General features: G+C 37.9%; 1 protein-coding gene across 1 annotated transcript in view; it reads left to right on the forward strand.

Annotated features, from left to right (window-relative positions):
* Positions 1–596: 596 nt before the first annotated feature.
* ADAMTS19 (ADAM metallopeptidase with thrombospondin type 1 motif 19) overlaps positions 597–23,777 on the forward strand; it is a 226,830-nt gene continuing 203,649 nt past the window's right edge. Inside the window, exons 1-2 of the mRNA XM_033096500.1 lie at positions 597–769; positions 1,366–2,024. Coding sequence (XP_032952391.1) covers positions 679–769; positions 1,366–2,024 — 750 coding nt within the window. The 5' untranslated portion in view covers positions 597–678. The remainder of the gene's footprint in view (positions 770–1,365; positions 2,025–23,777) is intronic.

The following is a 23,777-nucleotide window of genomic DNA, read 5'->3' on the forward strand; positions in this document are numbered from 1 at the left end:
TGTTCTGGGACCTTTGTCCCGCAAAGTAACACTTGGCGGGCACCCCTTGGTCCTTTTTCTTATTGGATCTGTTTGCATCTTTTCAACTCCACACCCCACCTAGCGAGTCGAGTCTCCTCTCACCCCCCACCCCCGCCCCAAATTCCCTCCCACACCCTGCGGGTAAGAGCCTGCAGCAATTTGGTCCCCAGGCGTATGTGGAGATTGGCACACCAGTTTGCTGGGGCTGCAGCACTAGCCCCTGGCAGTTCGGCGCGGGTGCGGGCGGCTACCCTCGGCCGGGACACCACGGTTCTCCTGCCCGCGCGGGGCAGCACTCCCCGCGTCTTCAGGCAGTGCTGTGCCCGCCTTGCGCCTGCCGGCTCTCGGCTGACTGTGGGTCGGTCCTGTGGGGCTCCGGAAACTTCTGCAACATCCAGAACACAGAAAATAGACTCATCACCTAATTCGCCAGGGAGCCGGAGCGCTGCGGTGCCTGCCCCCGCTCCTCCCCCCACCCCACCCCCGCCTGTACTCAGGCAGCCTCTCGGAGTCATACAGCAGCCCCCCGCCCCCCCGGCAGACAAAGGGCCTGGGCAAACTCGCCGCCCGGCCTCCTTGCGCTCCGGGGAGGCGGCGGCGCCCGCGGTGGATCGCGCAGAGAGGCGCGCGCGGGACAGGGAGCCGCGGGAGCGCGGGATGGGGAAGAGCTGCGAGATGCGCCTGGCTCACCTCTGCTGCTGCTGCCTCCTTTACCAGATAGGGGTCTTGTCGAATGAGACCGTTTCAGGTAAGTTCTGCCGGGTCTTGCGGCTTGCTTCCCAACGTCCCCAGCGGAGAAGGGGAACGCACGGGTCGGTAGGGCTAGTGCAGCCTGTGCGTGGCGAGCAGGGCTCAGTGGGCAGCAATGAAACGAGCGTGTGGGTGCGGAGGAGGGGGTCACGCTTGAGCCCAGAACTATTCTCCAGGCCTCTTTTTAACGATCCCGAAAGGATTAGTTCCTCTATGAGAGTAATGATGTTTGCAAAGGTGCATTTACAGCACCTGGAGGAAAACTGGGAAGCACGTAAATGGATAGCTCTGCTCTGGCATGTACTTAAGAAACTCATTTAATTGTGCTCGAATCTTTGCACCTTTCAACAACCAAGTACTGTCACCAGACTTGACTGCCTCCCTCCCTCACCCCTCCCCCACATAATCGTACTTTTATTTTGAAAATGCTGGGGTCTGTAATCTGATCGCCAGGCTTCAGAGGTTGCACGACTTTCAGGGGCTAGACGGGTGGTCTCTGCCGCCTTAACGCTGGAGCCCTGGGGCTGGACCAGTGTGAGCCTGGGCATGCTTGTGCACTTCAGCCCCGCACTTCTCTGTCTGCCCCGCCCGCAGGGCTGCAGTTCGCCCCCGACCGCGAGGAGTGGGAAGTCGTGTTTCCTGCACTCTGGCGCCGGGAGCCGGTGGACGCGGCTGGCGGCAGCGGGGGCAGCGCCGACTCAGGCTGGGTGCGCGGCGTTGGCGGCGGCGGCGGCGGCGTCCGGGCGCAGGCAGCCGGCAGCTCCCGCGAGGTGCGCTCCGTGGCCCCGGCGCCGCCCGAGGAGCCCGCGGAGGGCCCTTCCGAGCGCTGTCCCCGGCCCCCAGCGCCTCCGGGGGGCGAGGAGGATGAGGAGCTCGAGTCTCAGGAGCTGCCGCGGGGATCCGGTGGGGCTGCCGCCCTGTCCCCAGGCGCTCCGGCTTCGTGGCAGCCTCCGCCGCCCCCACAACCGCCCCCGTCTCCGCCCCCGGCTCAGCAAGCCGAGCCGGAAGGCGACGAGGTGCTGCTGCGGATTCCGGCCTTCTCCCGGGACCTCTACCTGCTGCTCCGGAGAGACGGCCGCTTTCTGGCGCCGCGCTTCGCGGTGGAACAGCGACCGAGTCCCGGCCCCGGCCCCACGCGGGCAGCAGCCGCCCCGCGCCCTCCCGTGCCGCCCGACGCCTCCTGCTTCTACACCGGGGCGGTGCTGCGGCACCCCGGCTCACTGGCCTCTTTCAGCACCTGTGGAGGTGGCCTGGTAAGCGCCCTCCTTCCCACTGCACCCCGCCCCCCCAGCCACTCCTCCCTCGCCCCCCATAGGCCAGGCTGATTTGCATGCACCTCGTTCCCTGCCGAAGTGCTCGCCCTGAACTTCACCCTGGTCTGCACTACCCAGGAATCTGCAGCGCTTACCTTCCAGGGAACACATCAGGGCAGTTAGTGAATCTGAAGGCTCATTGGAAGGGTTAATAGCCTTCTTCCAGATGTTTATACGTTTCTTCCGAATACTGTAGGAAACTGTCTCCTTAGAACGCTTCCCGCTGGTTTTACTTCTTTCTGTTTTCCAAAGTAAGCCCACCACGTGGTGTCTTTCAAGAGAGTGGAAGACAACCAATCTGCTCACTGCTGAACCTCTCTCCTCCGTGTGTGTCCCCCACCTCCAGTTCCTCATCTATTTATCTTATAGTTTTTTTCATGTCCTACTTCAAAGTTGTCAGAACAGTTCTCTAAATTACGTTCTGACGACTGTTTAGAATTTAAACACATCCACAGCCTCACCGGTAAGGGACAAGCGCTGAGCTGTACCAACGGAAAGCCTGGGAGCAGTTGGCTCATGGCTGACATGAGATCCAGTCGGTTTTCAAAAGGTTATGGTTCCATGATTTAACATTTTCTTTTCTAAGGTTTGCATTTTATTTGGCAATAGTTCCTTTTCTTCTCTCCACTCCATGGAGGAAAGTAGCAGGCGCAAGAGACTTGCTAAAAGGCCTGTTGGAACTGGAGATTGAAAAAGCCATTTGCTCGGTCTGAACAGTAGAGATCTCATTCGAGTTTTTCCTCGTCTGTCTTGACGCAGGGTTTGGGATAATTGTTACCTCCTGTAAGTTGGCCTTTATTTTGTGGTAAAGTATACATAGCATAAAAGTTACCGTTTTAACCATTTTTAAATGTCTACTTCAGTGGCATTAGGTACATTCGCGTTGTTATTCCTAGTGAGCTGTTGATGAAATCCACAAGGACTTGTCTGAAAGCAACGTGTCTATTTGGAGAAAAATCTAATAGTAATTATTTAATCCTTTTCAAAGTACTTACTCTTTCTGGACCTCATTTTTCTTATTTATAGCAGAAAATATCAGCACAATCAAACGTACCCCAAACCATGAAGTGTCAAAAGATGGTTAAAAATCCAAACAAAATGAAACTGGAAATTTTTACCTATGCTCTCCTAAGGTCCCATAGTCAAATGATGTAAATTGCTGGACAGGGCTAGATTTTACCAGATGCTCATAATGATGAATATTCAAATATGGACATTTTTAGCCATGAGTGAGAAGAATTGGCATGGAAAAATCACATGAAAAGCTTTTAAAAATGTTTTTTGTGGAACTGATGTTTGAACACTTCACTGGGAGAAACTTTTTGTGGGGATTTCATTGTCCACTAGTTTTTGGCTGGGAATTAAGTAATTACATATAGAGAGTTCTTGGTGTGGTGGAAGGAATAGGGGATAAAGCATTTCACTGTGTTGAAATGTGGGCTTTTGGTCACATTTTCCAAATGAGCTATGCCTTCTCTCCATACTTAAGGGAGCAAAGTTAGAATTATGAGTAGGTTTTTCATAGACTGAATAGGAGTTTGACATACCTCCCTGTTTATCATGTTGGACTTCTACTCACTTTTCCAATTAACCACATATGTATATGTTCTGAACTGGGAAGTCTTTGTTATTGAGGAATGCTGACGTTGCCAGCAATACAGTATAGCAGTCGAACTTTGAGTAAAAAGTTAGGCAAATAGCCAGGAAGGGTGGGTTTGTTACTCCAGACTCTCCCCTGCCAGCCCTTTTCCCTGAGGGTGGGTTAGGAAAGAGTGAGCATAATCTGTTATCTGAATTCTAGCATCGGCTTGTTTCCCAATGATTGACATGTCCTTTACTTCTCTGGGCTTCAGTTTTCATAAGTAAAAGGAGAGAATTGGATAATGTAATTAGCAATTGGATGGTAGAATTAAAATTCTATTGGATGTTAAATGTATTCTTGGTCCTGTGTTAGGGGCTCATAGATTAGGAGAAGGACATCATATACAAGTAGATGAGACATAGGTTGTCATGAAACAGTGACATACTGACATGATGAATCAAATGTTATGCTTGAGGTAAAGTCCCGCTTGGGCAGTTGGAGAAGGCTGCCCAAAGCAGACAGAATTTAATTGGATTTGTAAGCACAGAGAGGCTTTCTCTTGGCATAAAAGGGCTGAAGAGAGTTTTAGATGGAGGGAAGAGACCGAGTGGAGATGCGGAATTGCAGTGTATCAAGGGAATGAAAAAAAATCTCCCATGACTAGGTCAGATGGTGCGATAAGGGAAAATGATCCTAAAATACCTGGTGAGATCAGACCTCAAAAGCCTTGGATGCTAGAGCATGGAGTTTTTAGCTGGCTGTTGATTATCACAGGACTACATTTTTGCTCCTCTATATTTCCAGAATTCTGTGATCCTGTAATTCTAATGTGAGGAATCACGATGTCTTGATATGAAGGTGAATTACTTATAAATGCAAGTGCCTTTAATTTTCAACAGTTTTTCCTTCTCTGGACCAGCTTTCTGACCCTCAGTTATCCTTTCCCTTTTCTCAGTGGCTATGCCTACTGGTGCCTGAACTCCTCAACACCTTTTGGATTGTTACATATTTGAAAGGATCCAAAAGTCTCTTCCAAAGGAAATAGACCGTCAGCTATCCAGTATTGCAAAGTGGTGAACATTTATGAGATTAGCCACTTCATTCTTAGATTTCAATCTAACTTGTGCTGTGAAGGGAAAAGTGCTAGAGTGGAGATTTTGGGTACTCGGTCAGGTGCTGCCTTTTCAAAGTGCATAATCTTTCTGGGTCTCATTTTCCCTATTTATAACATGCACACATGCACAAATGGTATTGTATATTTAACAATTGATGTATGAAGTGTTCCCCTTATTAGTCTCTAATATTGAATAATAATCTTATTTGAGCCATACAGTCACTCTAACAGGCACACAAATATCATAATACTAAGCAATTAGACATTTATTGAACAATTCATTTGAGCAAGGCATTGTGCAGATACACAGAATAAGACGAAGAAGACGAAGAAGCGTTGGTAGGTTTCAAGGAGTTCCCAACCTGGCCCTGCAATCATAAATGTAAACAGGGAAATACAGTAGGTTGAGATATGTACAAATGTAGGTATGCCCTAAGTGCCATGATGGGACTATCTTGTTCATCTCTTTTCATTTCTGCACCATTGTAAGATACCTACTTTTTAATAGGCATTCAATAAAAATCACTGAATAAAATACAACACGTAGCACTTTATTATGCTTGAAATAATCTCTAAAAAATTATAATTCAAAAAGCAACAAATTAAATTCCATGAAAAAGTGCAGCAATTATGGTTGGTCAAAATTAACACAATACTTACACACATACACACACACACACATGCACACACTAGGCTAAGGTAAACTAGATCAGCACAAACCTTGCTTATGGTTCTCTTTAGATGGACTGTTGAAATGGCTATCAGTAATATTTAGATTAATTTTCCAGGGTGATAAAAAGTGACTCCTAAAACAACTTAAATGTAGAGTTTTATATAGTAGTCATTTTGATTAGCTCTTGATACATAATCTGCAGCTTTGTGTAAATGCATTTTCTTTTTTTTGCAATTTACTCCCTTACTTGAATTAAAGTATTTGATGCCATGGCAAGTGTTGAACACTTAAATATTTGGGGGTACCCATTTTGGGCAAGGTACTTTACCAAGTACCAGTACGAAAGCAGGAGGGGAAAGTGTCAGCGCAGGGGCCGGGGGAAGAGTACTGCATAATGAGAAGAGCTGGGGTAGAAGGCACGTCAACATCCAAGTGGAAAAAGTAACACAGACTCACCTCGCACATCTACCTTCTCCATTTGAACCAAATCTTAGGAATGACAGAAAATGTATTCTAAATAAATCTAAAGCAGTATTATGAAAGAATGCCATCAGTGCATCAGACATTTTGAATATCTCCTGAAAGACTGCAAACAGTTTGGATTGGATTAATGGAAAACATATATGGATGTTAGAAAACATCTGTGAATGATGGGAGCTATGTCAGAGGAGCTGCTGCATACACAGAGAAAGAGGGTGCAGTGGGCAGAGGGGGGCCCAGAACAACAGTGTCATTGGCCTTTTCTGATGTCCAGTTATGCCAGCCAGTGGAGGCCAAATGTGTGTCCCTAGGCAAGAGCAGAGAGAACAGACAGAGCTTTTCGGGGCATATCGGTGATACCAGAGGACAGGTGAATTATTGGCTCCCTGCTTCCAGGAGATGGTCCTGTCTCTCCAAATAACTGGAGGAGAGCTGGGTACCTGAACTAGTCAACAGGTGGGGAAACCAAAAAGGGATGAGCTGACACCCAAGAATATTTTTTAAGAAAATGAACCATATAAAAGAGAGTCATCAAACTCTGGTTAGTCAATACATGAAGCAACAGAAGTAACAGAATAAATAGAATACTTCAGCAGAGAAATAAGAATGGATATATATTCATGGAAAAAAAACAGGAGTAGCTTCTATTCAGAAAAAAATGATTAGATACACTGGAATTAAAATTTTTTGATCATTAGAATTAAAAACTTTGAAAATGAACTGATGAGTAAATTTGTGACGTAGATCAAACCCAGAAATCATCCCAGAACATAATATAAAGAACAAATGGATGCAAAATATGAAAGAAAAGTTGTTAGCCATAAATCATAGATCTAGATGGTCCAAATTTCTCTAATAGGAGTTAATTTTTAAAATAAGTTATATAGAGTTTTAAAAATACATGCAATGTATCTAAACATTGGATTCTCATTTAAATCACCAAACTATACATTCATTAGCCAACCTTTGGATGTAAGGCCAGATAGTACTTACTCCACTGAGTGTAGGTCAGAGAACTGGTGTTCCAGACGAACCTAACTCAGCATTGCACCCAAACCAATTTCCAATATAGGTTTCTATATTTGGAATAAAAATTAAAGACAATTTATGTGCAGAATCCTGGACTTCTAAAATTTTCAAATCTTTTTTTTCCATTTTTACTTACATTTATTAGAATAACATTGGTGAATAACATAAATTTCAGGTATACGACTTTATAATACAACATCTGTATTCTGTAATGCGTGCTCACCACTCAAAGCCTGGTTATACAAGTACATGTGACCGTCTTTACCCTCTTCGTCCTCCCCTCATCCCCTGCCCCTCTGGTAACACCATTCTCTTGTCTCTATCTATGAGTTTGTTTTTTGTTTGTTTTGTTTGTTTATTTGTGGCTTTTTGTTTTATGTCCGACATATGAGTGATAGCATATGGTTCTTGTCCTTATCTGTCTGACTTAGTGCACGTAGCATAATACTCTCAGGCTCCATCCACATTGTTGCAAATGGCAATATTTCATTGTTTTTATGGCTGAGTAGTAGTCCGTTGTTTACATGTACCACATCTTCTTTATCCATTCACCCATCAAAGGACACTTAGGTTGTTTCCATGCCTTGGCTATTGTGAATAATGTTGCAGTGAACATAGGGATGCATATATCTTCATGAATAAGTGTTATAAAAATTTTTCTTTTGAATTTTTTACAGTTGTTTCATCCCAAATGAATTTAGAGCTTTTTTAAAAAAGTGACTTTCCAAAATAATCATGGAAACAAAGACGTCTTTTGTACTCATAATTCACTGGCTATGACATTTAGTGTTTGATTAAGTTATGTAATTTCAAAATGTTGTGCCTACATGTGCTCAAACAAATACAGTTGATTGTTGTTAAATATGCCAGCCTACTGGTGGAAATCATTGTTCGCAGTAAGACAAGGGAGGAATCTACTAGCTTTGAGCGATCAGCATGCAGTGGGTTCTGAATGACGTGTACTGTTATTTAATTCAATGATATGAGTTGCATTGGCTAATATGACCATTGTTCGTTCGTTAGACGTTAAGAGAGCTTTCTTTGTATCAGAATCAAATTTGCCAGAGATAAAGGAAGATACACACCTTCAGATGGAAGGACCGAACTCCAGACTCTGAGTGACATAAGAGAGACCCAAACACAAGCACATTGTGGCAGAATATTAGAAAATCAAAGGTAAAAAGAAAATTCTACAAGTTTAATAAAGGAGAGATTTTTCTACAAAGGAATGAGTGTCATGTTGACAATAGAGATTGAGTCTGTAAATTGGACACTAGAGGATCATGAGTTGATAGCTTCAGGGTTCTGAGGAAACGTTCTCAGGATTCTCAGGGTTCCCAGGATTTTCAATCCTGAACTCAGCCAAACTATCATTTAAACCCATAGGCAAATTCAAATCATTTTCAAAATTATAAGCACTCAAATCTTACCGCACAGAACCGCCAAAAAGTTGTGCAATGAAAAGTCTTCCACCAACACCCGTTCCCCAGTTATTACTCAGCGCTCCTTCCTATTACTCAGTATTACTCGGTTATTACTCAGAGCTTAGTAGTTCCTAATGTTTGATCTAGAGCTAGCTGATGCATAAACAAATAAATATCTATATATAAATTTGTAGCTTTTTAAGCCAACATGGTTTACACATACATGTGAAATTATTACGTCTGAGTATATTAAGAGAACCCTTTTTGTTTCGGTGGTTCCATTTTATTTGCAAGTGTGTGCCATAATCTACGTAATCAGTTTGGAGTTGCTGTACATTTGATTCCAGTATTTTCCTATTATGAACAGTGCTAAATAAATATTAGGTTGGTGCAAAAGTAATTGCAGTTTTTGCAGTTTAATCTTTTAAACTACAATTACTTTTGCACCAATCTAATAGGACTCTGTAGATATGCCGTTTTGAACATCTGCATCCAAGGGCATGTGTATTGGTCAATTGAGGCGATATTGCCTGATTCATACCATAAAGTGGTGCCGCTTTACACTCTCAGGCTCGCAGAGTATAAGAATGCGTCTTTCTCCTATGTTGTTATCAATATGGGTGTTACTAAAAATTTTGATCTTTGTGCAGTCTAATAGGCAAAAAAGTGTTTATCTCAATGTAGTTTTAATTTACATCTTTTTGTATGACGATGAGGCTGAAATCTTTTCATATTTTTATGCTTATTTCCTCTCCTGTGAACTTTCTGTTCATATCGTCTCTTTATTTTATTAGGTTTTTGGTCTTTTTCACTTCTAATTTCACAGCTTTTTTTATTAGAGCATTTTAAAATGATAAATTGTAATAACAGAATAATATATGCTGAGTATAGAAAGTTTAGAAAATATGTAAAATAAGGCATCTGTAATCCTACCCTCCATAGATAACCGCTGTTAACTTTTTAGTGGATATGCTTCAAAGGAAATACAAGTATCAAATAAACATTCACAGTATTTTTTAAATTTACTGGTAAGCTAGGAAAAGAAAATTTTCTCAAACATCATTTTTGTTCATAATATTGGCACAAATTATGCAGATTGATAATATCCAGTGGGCATGCTTGGGGAACACTTAATATTATACATTATAGGAGAATAAATTGGTAGAGCATTTTGTATGGTACATATTTAAATTTTAAATGTGCTTACCCTACTTTTCAGCAATCCTGCTTGTAGGTATCAATGTTACAGGAATATTCATATATGTGTAAAAGATTTATGGATGAGCCTATTCGTTGCAGCTGTTTTCTAGAGCAGAACACTAAATATTCATCAGTAGTGGGCTCGTTATCCCTATATTGTGCTGAATGTCCAGAGAACAAAAGATACAAGGAATGGTTCCTTGCTTCAAAGTATTTACAGTCTTCTAGGAACCGTTTCTTTGCCTCACCTTTCTGTCCTTCGTGTGTTCATCACGGTTCTTGGATTTAGTAAGTGTTTGATGTCTTTTATTAACTTAAGAAGGATCCTGTGGTTTTCCAGTTTAAAACTTAGAATGACCCAGATGATCATGGTCCTGCCGACACTCACACCTGTATTTGAGTGGGGCAATATGCAGCTACGGCATACTTAAGTCATTTGTCTTATTTAAAAAAGCAATACAGTGAATTCTAATCAAAAGGATCAGCATGCTGGTGGAATAAGTGCCGTTGTACTTTCAAAGTTAATAAACTCTTTAATCATGTATTAGTCTATGTCTTAGTGAGCTGAGAGAATTCAGGCATGGGCCAATTTTCTGAGAAGAATTTTTGTTTATTTAAATAATATTTATTAATATTAATATTATATATTTTTATGTGAAGTGTATTCACTGAATCATAAGTAGAGTATACTTTTTTAATTCAGGAAATTCTTTATAGGCGTCTTAAAATGTTTTTATGCAACAGTAAAACAGTACATTTTTATTGTGCTCGTGCATAATTGAATGTTTTTGCTTAATTGCAATGACATTTTTACCCCACATGGTTTTATTGCTTTGTGTTTGCAAAATAAAGAATAATCAGAGGAGTTCCAGGTTTCTGATAGATGGGAAGTGTGTTAAGTTAGGGACATAATCTTGACATATCTTGCGGCAGTGGGAGAACCTGTGGTCCGTTTTGGATTATGACTTGGGGGGTTTCCTGAAAGGAAGCTTTAAGATCCCCTTAGCCAAGTGAAGACCATAAGTTGATACAGAGTGCATTTAGGGTGCAGCCATGGTGAACACATCATCTTGTCTCCATCTCATCTTTATTCTAATGCCAAGCCCTAGACTGAGAGAAGTGAGAAAATGGGAACTCAGCCATTTCAATGCTCCCAGATATTTGAACAGAATTATTGCATGGCGGTGCTGGGAAGGCCCTTGGGGATGAGATAGCTTAGGACTTGTCTTTCCAGCAAGAGAGACTTGATGTCATTTCATAATTCATGTGCATATATCTGCAGCAAATTATTAACTCTTCAGGCTTGCACTCAGATGATCCAGGGGCTGGTGCTGCTGAGCCCAGGCCAGTTTTGGCATTATTAAACAGGTTCTGCTTGCTGGTTGTCTTCCATTAAAAAAAAATAAGATCTAAATATATGTTTTTCTTCACAAGCACGTAAAGATATTTTGCCCCAGCTGTTTTTCAGCCCTCTTACCTCTGCCTGGCTTCATCTAAAATATATGAGCATTTCTGCAGAGAGCCTACATGGCCAGCTATTTCCTTACACTTCTTGGTGCCCTGTTTCTTAAAGTCTGGTGTGCAGACACACCTTATCAAAGTCATGGTGGTGGGAGTGAGGTAGAGGAAGTTGGGGATTCCCCATGTAACATGAGAATCCCAGACTGAGCCTCAGACCAAGGAAATATATTTAAAAAGAATCCAAGGTAATTCTTATGCAAGCTAACATTTGAGAGCAGCCACTCTGCTGGCTCTGAAAACTCAAGGACTCATGATCTTTAATAAGTTGGTTTGCATCCACCAAACCTTACACCCTAGGTGTCGCGAATGAATTTTAATGCTCTTTTTTAGTTCCAATTATAATAAACTAGGATACCTTCTGTCTGGACCTTTAACATCCTCCCAGGAACCCCCTTAGATCCCATTGAGCTAGAAAGGATTTTATGGATTTCAAATGATAATTCAATAGGCTATCCACATGAACAAGTTGGAAGATCATATAATGGGACCTTAAGGCCAATATGAATGTTTTCCTACTCTTCAGGTGAAAAAATATTCACAAGTTGAAAGTCACTTCCCATTCTAGACTTTGGAAGTAAATAGAACAAATTATTTCAAACTATCATGAATATGGGTAATGTAGCAGGAGACTTACTCCAGATATTTCACAATTGTTATTGTAATAACATAAAATTTATCAGAATTAAAGGAAGAAACATACTTTCAGATCTGAAGGGGCCTACCGTATCCCAAGTTCAGACATGAGTAGATGAAGACCAAGGCACATTGTAGAGGAATATTAGAACATCATTGAGAAACAAGTTCACTCTTTGTGGGAGATTATCTACACTGACTGGCAGTGCATTGTGGTCAAGTTAAGAGGATGCTGGAGATGCATGAGAATTAAATGGTAAGCTATTCAAATGACAGAAATAAAATAGCAAGTTTTATCTACGCATTCACCTCCTAAGAGTTTGGATGTCCAGAGTCCCATAGAACTCATTAGAGTTAACAGTCAAAAATGAAAAAAATAACACGCTAAGAGGAGTGGTCAGGCAAATAATTGTATTGGCTAATCTGACTAGTGCAAATGGTCTGTCTCCATTATAATTTAGATTTAAATGTATGTAATAGCAGCTAAAGTGTGATACATATATCTCCACTATAAAAGTGTCACATGACCAGCAAATATTTTAGTGTGCCCTGTTCACAAATAGGCAATTCAATTATTGATAGAGGAACTTACGTATAACTAGCATAGGGTTTTTGTGTTGTTTGAGTCTGGTTGCCGGCAAAGTAAAAATAACTTCAAAATTTTATTACAGCGAAATAGAAAGTTTGAGTAATTTATCATGGAAAGAACAATTATGTATAAATGTAATTAACAAAATATTATGCCTGAGTAACTTACTGTGGAAATATCTGTCTTTTTATAAATTTAATTGTTTAGTGCACCATTTTATCTACTAACATGGATAATTCCTGTGTTTCTATAACTCTTTAATTAGAGGTGGTTGTAATTAGTAATGTTTGAAAAACATCGAATTGGTTTCTTAAGATGAAAATGCCTATGTAGAAACTTTTCTGAGAAGAACCTAATTATTTCTCATTAGTAAGATAGACTCTTGTATATGTCCATGTATATGATTTGTCAGTGTAACAAATTGAAAAGGATATTGTGAATGCTTTTTTTTTTCCTAATATTTTTTTTCTGGTATGATTTACATACCATGAAATTCACCCAAGTGTACAATCCGGTGATTTTTAGTACATTTACAGACTTGTACGACCATCATCACAATCCAGTTTTAAAACATTTCCATCACCCCAAAGAACCCCTCATGCTCAGTTGCACTCACTCTATTCCTACCTCTCCAGCCCTAAGCAACCATTAATCTACTTTCTGTTTCTATAGATTTGCCTTTACGTTTTGTATAAATGAAATCATATAAAATTTGGTCTTTTGTGTCTGGTTTCTTAAATTCAGCATAATGTTTTTGAGGTTCATCCATGTGGTAGCATGTGTCCGTAGTTTATTCTTTTTCCTTGCTGAGTAATAAACCATTGCTTAGATAGACCACATTGGTTTTACCCATTCGTCAGTTGATGGGCATTTGGATTGTCTCCATTTTTTGGCTTTGATGAAGAATGCTAATATGAACATTTGTGTACAAGTCTTTGTGTAGATACATATTTTCATTTCTCTTGGGTAGATACGTAGGAGTGGAATTACTAAGTCATATGGTAAATTTATGTTTAATATTTAAGAAACTGCCAAATTCTTTTCCAAAGGGCTGCACCATTTTAAAGGGGTTAGGGTTCCAGTTTCTCCACATCCTCAACAACACTTGATATTGTATCTTTTTTTATTATAACTCTTCTTGTATCTAGGCAGTGGTATCTCACTGTGGTTTCAATTTGCATTTCTCTAGTGACTAATTCATAGCCACTCATATATCATCTTTGGCAGAATGTGCATTCAAATTTTTTGCCTATTTTTAATTTTTTGTCTTTCTACTATGTAGTTTTTAGAGTTCTTTATATACTCTGGGTGTAAATTCTTTGTCAGATACATGATTTGCTAATATTTTCTTCCAGTCTATGAATTTCTGTTCATTTTCTTAATGATGTCTTTTAAAGCCAATTTAAAAAAAAAAAAACTTTGAAAAAAATCCAGTTTATCTGTTTTTCTTATATGGAATGTGCTTTTGGTGTATCTGAGAACTTTGTGTCTAACTCAAAGTCACATTTAGGTCTATGATTCATTTTGAATTAATGTTTGTATATGAAGTGAGATAATGTCTGAATTAATCTCTTTGAGCATATCTATATCTATATCTATCTCTATCTCTATGTCTGTATCTTTATATATATTTATTTATACTGGGGATGCCAAAAATGTATGACATGACTTGTATTCATCTTTTGTTATCAGTATATATCGAGTATTACAATTTTAATACAGTTTTTTTCCCCTTTCTTAAAATGTGTATTAGGTTGGTGCAAAATAATTGTGGTTTTTGCAATTATTTTTAACCTTTTAAACTGCAATTACTTTTGCACCAACCTAAATACATTTTTTGGCATCCTGTGTGTGTATAGATAAATAGATAGATATAGATACAGATATCTATATAGATATAGATATCTGTAGATATCTTCAATTTTCTCTCAGTACCATTTGTTGAAAAGACCATCCTTTCCTCATGAAATGCCCTAGAACTTTTCTCAAAAAAGTTCTATAATTAGTTAATTAACCATAAATATAAATGTACTTTTGAACTATAAATAGTGTTCTTTTGATCTGTATGCTTATCCTGTCAGTACCATATTGTCTTCATTTCTGTCATTTTATAATATGTTTTAAGTGCAGGACATTAAAGTCCTTCAACTTTGATTTCCTTTTTTGAAACTGTTTTAGCTATTCTGGCTCCTTCACATTTCTATGTAAACTTTAGGATCAGATCATGAATATCTCCAAAGAGTCTGCTGGGACTTTGAAAGGGGTTGTGTTTAAAGATCAATTTTGGGAGAGTTTTTGTCTTAAGTAATACACAAGGTTTTTTTTTGTTTTTGTTTTTTTTGCTATCCAAAAATGATTATCTCTAGAGCAATTATTAGAGGATATTTATGAACACCCCACTGATTAATAAGGAACAAGGTTAGCTACTGATAACTTATAATGTTTAAAATGGATGAGATTTAAAATTCATAAAGGATTTACGGAAACAAGTAATCAAAGCCATTAATTTGAGGTTCACAGACAAGGAATACAGATAAGGTATACAGATAAGGTATACAAAAGAGGAAGTTATTATTTAGTGTCTTTGCAGGATAAGGACATGAATCCAGGTATCAGACTTAAGTATTGTCGCATACATCCCACTGCTGTGAAAAAGACCACAGAATTCCTAAAGTTTATGTAGAAATGCAAAGGATCCAGAATTGTTAGGGTCAGGGTTCAAATCAAGTAAACAAATAAATGCAAACAAACTAACAAAACCCAAATCAACCTTTTCAGGAAGTAGATTTTAGGTGTAAACATTCAGAGTTATTCTGTAAATATAAACCTGTATCCATATTATTTTGTGTGTTTATTCAAACAGAACCAAGAATTCCAGGACAGTGCCTTTTATTAAAAGCCAAAGCAGTATACTCTCTCTGATCATCTGAGTTTAGGCTATAGGAATCGTGACTGAGGAAACCTTAGGGAACTAAAGGCATTTAGATAGTTATATATTAGGCGTTAATTTAATAATGACATAAAGAAGCCTAGTAAAGGTTAGAAATACTGTATTCCAATAGATAACTTTTCGCATTTTAGCAGCTCTTACATAGGGGAGTTTCATAAAACTGACGGCATCTTAAAACTGATGAAATTTGATATGAAAGCAAATGTGGACTTGGAGACATTTTAGGAAATAAGTGTTTATGAAGGTCTAGCTTCATTTGTTGTCCTGGAAAACTTGGCTCCGGAAGTAACAGGGAATAATCCTGAATGGTTCTATTCAAATCTTGGATTTTGAATAATAATAATCTATGGAGCTATACATAGGAAAGCTTTATAGGTTTTTGTTTTTTTGCTGTGCTTAAAAATCATCTGTTTAAGTTGACTCTAGGTCAAGATTAAACCAAATTTTCACTTCTATAAATTTTATATTAATTCTGAGTTTCAATGGATAACATGATGGCCCAAGAATTATATCAGGAGAGATACTTTGGATTAGTCAGAGGAAAGTGGACAAGACATATACAAATATCACTTGGAAGTTAGGCCCACATCTTAAATGGTAAAATGGTTGTAAGTTAAAGAAATATATTTGATTACTGTTTATTTTGCATTTTTCAGTTTATAGAGTTCTTTTTCCTTGTGAGGCCCCAAGAGTTGACATAATCTTTATGAATTGACACAACCTTCTTATGAAGGAGGTGGAGTCATGAGGCAGTCAGTGGGTGGAAAGATAAAAGAGAAGTAAAGTCACTGATGCATATTTAGAGTATGTTTTAAGCTTAAGAATATGGAAACCTCTTATTTTTATTTGAAATGCTTTGGAATAACATACTAAAGAATCCTTGGGGACAGCCCAACACTGCACATTAATATGGTTTCAAAGGTTTCCAAAGCATTTGCCTATAGTTAGCTCAGTTGTAGTATTTTAGTAAGTGTTCTAATAACTTGGCTGCTCTTGCCTTTGGCGGTGGAGTCTCCACAAGTGCACAGTGTCCAATTTTGGGGTGCTTGGTCACATGGTCTTACATGTTCTGAACCTATTAATAACTCACCATAGGCTTGTAAGAGAATACCTCAGACTCTATATTAGAACTGCATAATCAACTGTATACTTAATCCTTCTCTCATTTCTTCCATTACCTATTCCTCTAGAAGACACACATTCAGTCTTGTGTTCAGTGCTTCTATCTCCTCCTGTTCTGGTAATTTTGAAATAGATTTCAATTAATTAATCTTGGAGAGTTAAAAAATAATACAATATAAGTGAAAGAGAAAACAGTGGAGGACCACCGTAATAATAAAAATGGTTATAACCATAATAATAACGTAGATTTTTAAAGTACTTTACAGTTTATAACCTGCATTTACAAAACCTTTTGGTTATATTATGTCTACATGGTTTTAGGAAATAAGTGACCTGCTCAAGAAAATGCTTATGTGTAAATCTAGTTTTTATAAACTGAATTATATTTTAAGGGCCCTAAAAGGTGTAGCTATGTAAGGAAAAACTATTGGAAATTTTTTGGTAAATAAATTACAACCCCTAATTTAGAGTCACTTTTTTAGTGCAAATCTGGTTTGGAAATGCTTTATGTTTTACCTTTTAATAATTTAGAATACTCTTTATATATTTTGAAAGTGCTCATAAACTTTACATATAAAAAATAAGAATAGCTTTTTACGAGTTGTGACAATTAAGTTTGTGAACTTTGTTGTGACACTGTTGCTAACCTTTTTTTGATATCAGAGGGATTATTCATTATGAATTTGTACCAATTGGACAAATAGTTAACCAAGTTTACTATTTGCAAGTGCTGAAAAAGCTGCGTGAAAAAGTTAGATGACCTGAACTTTTGGCCAACAATTCATGGCTCTTGCATCACTACAATGCACTAGCTCACAGAGCACTGTCTGTGAGGAATTTTTTTGCCAGCAAACAAATAACTGTATTGGAACACCCTCCCTACTCACCTGATCTGGCCCCCAATGACTTCTTTCTTTATCCAAAGATCAAGGAAATATTGAAAGGAAGACATTCTGATGACAGTCAGGTCATCAAGGGTAATAAGACGACAGCTCTGATGGCAATTCCAGAAAAAATTCCAAAATTGCTTTGAAGGGTGGATTAGGTACTGGCGTCGTACATAGCTTCTCAAGGGGAGTACTTCAAATATCACGTAGTGATATTCAGCGATGAGGTATATAGCACGTTTTCTTGGGTGAGTTTGTGAACTTAATTGTCTGACCTCGTATGTCATGGCAGTGGTGCGTAGTAAATGTCAAGAGACATACCTGTAAGAAATAGAAAAGGTACTCGAGTCTTCCACTCTTCCTACCTGCAAGGAAAGGAAGCAAGTGACACCTCCACCTTTTTCTTTATCAAATCAGGGAATGGAAATGCTGCTGTTTCTGTTTACATCAATTTTAAATAAAGAATTGAGGCTGAGAACATACTGTAATAGCTACTATGTATTGAACACTACTATATGCCATACTCATACTACTATAGGCATGGCTAATTTTCATAGAAACCCACTGAGATCCATGCTCTTACTGGGTCTCATAGATAAGGATGTTGAAGCCCCTGGAGACTGAGTCGATCACCCACATCAGGCAAAGCCAGGTAAAGGCTGGAGGTGAAATTCAAAGCTGTGTGTGTGTGTGTGTGTGTGTGTGTGTGTGTGTCTATATGATGAAAATATTTTGTTGCTTCAGTGTTATCAGAGATGTATAGTACATTCGCATCATTTTAATTCTTTGATCCAAGGTATGGGGTAGAAATTGACATGGAGTAGATATAGAAGTAGAATTTGAAATAGTAGAAATGACTGGTTAAAATTTTTTTTCAATTACAGTTGACATAAACTATTATATTAGTTTCAGGTGTACAACATAGTGATTAGACATTTATATACCTTATGAAGTGATCACCTCGACAAGTCTAATACGCACATGGCACCACATAGAGTTATTACAATATTATTGACTATGTTCCCTATATGCTGTGCTGTACATGCCCGTGACTATTGTGTAACTGCCAATTTGTGCTTCTTAATCCCCTTCACCTTTCTCACCCTGCTCCCCAACCCCCTCTCCCATCTGGTGACCATCAGTTTGTTCTCTGTGTCTATGAGTTTGTTTCTGTTTTGTTTGTTCATTTATTTATTTATTTATTTTTAGCTTTCCACGTATAAGTGAAATCATATGGTAAGAAATTACTCATTTATAAGATAATCTATCTTCCTTTTCTCCATCTTGTTCCTGTCTTAGCATTCTTACAGTTTTAAAGCAAGAAATTAGCACACAAGAGAGGGATTTTCTTTAAAATATGCCTGACAGAGCCCAATATCATTAACACTTCTAGAAGCAAAGAATTTATTCATTTTGCCTACCAGTTTTATTGCTGGAAAATTCTCTTGTTGGAAAACCCTGGCATCTTGGAATTAATCTTGGTTTTGGTCTCTAACTACACAGAATGCTCCTTTGTGGTGAGACAAAGCAATGACGATGGCAATGACTACTACCAACAGTGAGAATTTATGAATTAATTAAGTTTTGGGCACCATGCCGTGTGTTTTTTAAAAGTTACATGGTTAGATTTCATAGTAACTCTGTGAGGAAGGTGTTATCACACCCATTTTGTTGATTGTGAAGTTGAGTACAGTCTTCCCTGAGTATCCATGGGGGATTGGTTCTAGGACTCCCTGTAGACACCAAAATTTGCAATGCTCAAGGTCCTTACATAAAATGGCATAGTATTTCCATATTACGTCTGCGCATCCTCCTGAATCCTTTAAATCATGTCTAGATTACTTAAAATACCTAATACAGTGTAAATGCTGTGTAAATAGTTGTTATGTGTATTGTTTAGGAAATAATGACAAGAAAAAAAAAAGTACATGTTTAGTACAGACTCAACCATCATAGGCCTAACCACATGTACAGTTAGCTATGACGTAAGTTATTTTCCCAAATATTTTTGATCTGCGGTTGGTTGAATTCACTTTGATGCAGAACCTGTGGATAGGGAACGCCAACTGTAATTTGCCTAAGGTCACCAAGGAAGCAAGCTGGCAATCAAATCAGGTCTGCCTGATTTCAAAGCTAATTTTCTTCATAGAAGTGGTTAGAAGACTGGGTTCTTCAGAGCTACACATTTCTGAAGTACTGTCTCAGGAATTGCCATGTTTCAGGTTTTGGGGTAAAATGAAGTGAAGGGAAGTAGAAGGTGACCTCTGGTCTCTTCACCCTGACTTTGGTGTGGTCAGCTCCATTGTTTTCTGTTTAATATGTTGTCTTTATATTACATTTGTTTAGAAAAAGTATCCAAGAGGAATAAAGTTTAAGAACTCCAAAACTTCACCTTCAACCATGATGAAACAGGAAGTAGAGAAGCAGATAAAACATAAATCAGTGATTTTTTAGGTGCTGGACAAAAGGCAGCACATAGTGGTAATCCCTGACAGAAAAGGAACAAATGAGGGATCTGTGCATATGTCCCAGCTTACAACCTGAGAGGTTCTGGGCTGAAGTCCTGAGAGCGAATGAGCATAGAACCCAACATTCTTGTCCAACAGGGTATGGATTTAAGAAAGCACAAGGAAACTAGGATTTGCAGAGGAAAGACCAAAGAAGAGGGAGCAGTGTACAAAGAGAGCCCTCACCATCTGCAGAGGGTGCCTCTGGAGTATTTGGCTGAAGACTGATCTAATTGGCATTTGTAGAACATTTGATTCTACCACCCCAGCATACACATTATTTTTTCAATGCGCAGAGGGTGTATTCCAATATAATACTTTATTCTGGGCTGTAAAATAAGTGTCAGTAAACTTACGGGGAATGAAATAATACAAAGTTAAGTTTCTTACTCTAATAAAATTAAATTAGAAATCCATCAGAGAAAGATATCTGGGAAATCCTCAAATATTTGGAAATGAAATAATACATTTCTAGATAATGTATAGGTCAAGGAATAAATAACAAAATAATTAGAAAATATTGGGAACTGAATGATAATGAAATACAATGTATCATAATTTGTTGAATGTGACTAAAGTGATACATAGAAGAAAATGTATAACATTAAATACATATAAAAGAAAAGGAAAAAGATCTTATTCAATGGCCTAAGCTTATGTTTGAAGAAATTAGGAAAAGAAGAGCAAATTAAACCCAAATTAAGCAAAAGGAAAAATAAAAATAAGAGTCTATCTCAATGAAAAAGAGAATAACAATAATAGGGAAAATCACTCAAATAAAAAATTGCTGCTTTGAAAAAAAATCAAAATAATTAATAATCTTCATATTTGTCAAGAACAAAAGATAGAAAACACAAATACCTAGTATAAGTAGAGTGAGGAAACCATTACAGACAGAGAGATAATGGAAATGTAATGGACAACTTTGCAACAAATTCAGCAACGTAGATGAAATGGATAAATAATGTGAAAAACACAAAAATGTGTACTGTCCAAATTTTTTATCAATTGTTGAGATTTTCTAAATGAATGGTTATGAGAACATTATCCTTTTAGAAAAATTACATTCTTATATTTTTAGGATGTATAGGGTCATAGATAAATAACTATGATATATTCATATACTTAACTTTGCGTAGATATAAATTAAATTACATATTATGGGTCTTCTATAACTTTTTCAGTTGTTTATTGACTTGTAGGAGATCGTTATATGTTTTGGATACTAATATTTTATTAACTATATACAAGCATCTCCAAATTCGTAGCCTGGAGATCACTTCATGCCATTTGTATAAATCTACTTTCTTAAACAGCTATATAATAGTTCCTGACATGAGAGCACAAACATTTATTTAGGCTGTTAATATAACTTCTTGGTTAAGAACAAGCAGCTCTGCAGTCTATTATCTTTGTTACTTTGGATACCGTTTATTCTCTCTGAGGCTCTGTTTTCTTCATACGAATAAAACGAGAAAAAACGTTTCCTACTTCATATGGTTGTAGCTGAAATTAGAGAAACAATGTGAGTAAATTACTCCAGAGCTGGGTTTCTCCACCTCAGCACTAATGACATTTTGGGTAGGATAACTGTTGGTCTAGGTGGTTGTTCTGTGCATTGCAGGATGTTTACCAGCATCCTTGGCTTCTGCCCACTAGATGCCGAGTCCTGACAGCCAAAAATGTGTCTAGACTTTGCCAAATCCTCCCCACCCCGACCCTCACCCCCATCCTGGAGTTGGGGGTACAATCGCACCCATTTGAGAACAACTGCTCTAGAGAAGAAGAGCCTGGCCTGTGGTGTCAGGTCTGCCACATGAAGCTGGACCACGCACAGCAGATGCTTTCTCTTTGATGCTTTTCCCGTGGCTCATCTTATGGGGGGTTCTGGTGCCATGGAGCCTGCCACTGCTCATTAAGAAAGGTTCCCATATTGCAAAGCTTTGACGTTGATGCCATTTTATGTTAACACAAATAACAATAATTCCACAATATACAATCAGGTCTATAGCTCTTTGCACCCCTATGTAAGTCCATCTGCAAAAGATATTCCTGGAAATACCTTTGAGTTGGGAGAGAGGGGACACAGCTTATGGTATTGCAATTTTGGTATATTCTGCCAAATCATCTCCTAAAAATGCTAGACCAATTTACACTCTCACCAAATATACCTGAGTGCCCTGTTCCTCATATCCTTATCCATAGTGAATATTAATACTCTACGTTCAAACATTTTATGAATGTTTAATCCTTCTTTATTTTGCTAATCTGTGGATTATATACTCATCATCTTTGCCCATTTTTCTATTAATCTTTTAGTCATCAAAAGCTACAACTAGATGTTCAGTTCTAAAACTATTTAAGTATACAGAAAAGTACAGAGATTAATACAGCTAACATCCAGATTTCACAAATGTTAACATTTTACCATTTTGACTTAAAATCTTTATTTTTAAATTTTGCACAAAATGTTGAAGCTGTCATGATACTCTTCCTCCAACCAATTTCTTTTCCGAGTCCCCAGATATAACCACTATTCTCACATTTGTATACATATTTTCCATACACATATTAATAACTGTGCTAAGTATGTATGCATCCATAAAAATATATGTAGCATTGTTTTGTATTTTTAAAATGGAATCATATTGTACAAATTCTTCTAGAGCTTATCTTTTTAAAATTTATGTTGTGTTTTTGAGATTTATCCAAGTTGACTCTTGTGGTTCCAGTTCACCCGTTAAACTACAATATTTATTTGTTTGAATACAATGCAGTTTATCCATTCCCCTACTGATAGATGTTCACCCCCCCTTTTTTTAGTTTTTTTGAATTACAAGCAATATAATAATCTTTTTTCCCTGTAAGTCTCACATGCACACGTGCAAGAGTATCTCTTGAGTGTATATTTATCAGTAAATTTTTGGCTTGTTTAGATCTACATCTTCATATTTATAAATATTAAATTGCTCTTCACAGTGATTATAGTACATCCTCTTGTCAGCTGTGTATTTTTCCACATCCAGATGAACAAACTCCTGGTATTCTCAGTCTGTTATTTTTTCTTCTACTCTTTGCTCACATCTCAGTAATTAGTAGAACAAATAGAAAAATAAAAAATACACACATATATGGAAAGAATGAACAATACCGTCAACCGACTTGATCTAATCGACACAGAAAATTTTGTATTTAATGCACATGGAAGTCATCAATATAGATCATATGCTGGGCTGTTAAATTAGTCTCAACAAATTTAAAACAGTTGAAAACATACTCATGTGTTTTCTCGCAACAGTGGATTTAATAGAAATCAACAAAAAGATATCTGAATTCAGCATAAATTTGCAAATGAAACTACACTACTAAATAACACATGAGTCAAAGAAGAAATCACAACTTAGAAAATATTTTGAAATGAATGAAAATGAGAACACAATATACCAAAAAAGTGGGATGCAGCTAAAGCAATAATTATGGGAAAATTTATAGCATTAAATACCTATGTTAGGAAGGAGGGTATGTGAATACTAAATTAGAATAAGAAGATAAATTAAATCCAAAATGTATATAACAAAGGAATATGTATAGGGGCAGAAATCAATAAAGTTTAAAAAAATATGAGAAAAATAAAATTTCTGAGAAGAACAATAAAATAGTTTTATCTCTGGATAGATGAATCAAAGAAAAAGAGAAAACACAAATTATCAATACTAGGAATGAACGAGAGACGTCACTACAGTTTCTTTGGAATTAAATTGTTTAAAAACTCAATCTATAGTTATTTATAAAAGTATTTCTATTTTATTGCTTTTGAGGTCTGTTTTTAAATTTAATAAAAATGTGTTTTATAACAAATAGGTATGTACAGTTTATAATAACATTAGGACAGGTGTGGCTCACCATCTTGCATAGTGTCTTGATCTACTTGTAAATGGTGAGATTTCTATTTATAGATCATAATATGTATGAAATATATTAG

This window comes from Rhinolophus ferrumequinum, chromosome 24, assembly GCF_004115265.2.
Source record: "Rhinolophus ferrumequinum isolate MPI-CBG mRhiFer1 chromosome 24, mRhiFer1_v1.p, whole genome shotgun sequence".
NCBI lineage: Eukaryota > Metazoa > Chordata > Mammalia > Chiroptera > Rhinolophidae > Rhinolophus > Rhinolophus ferrumequinum.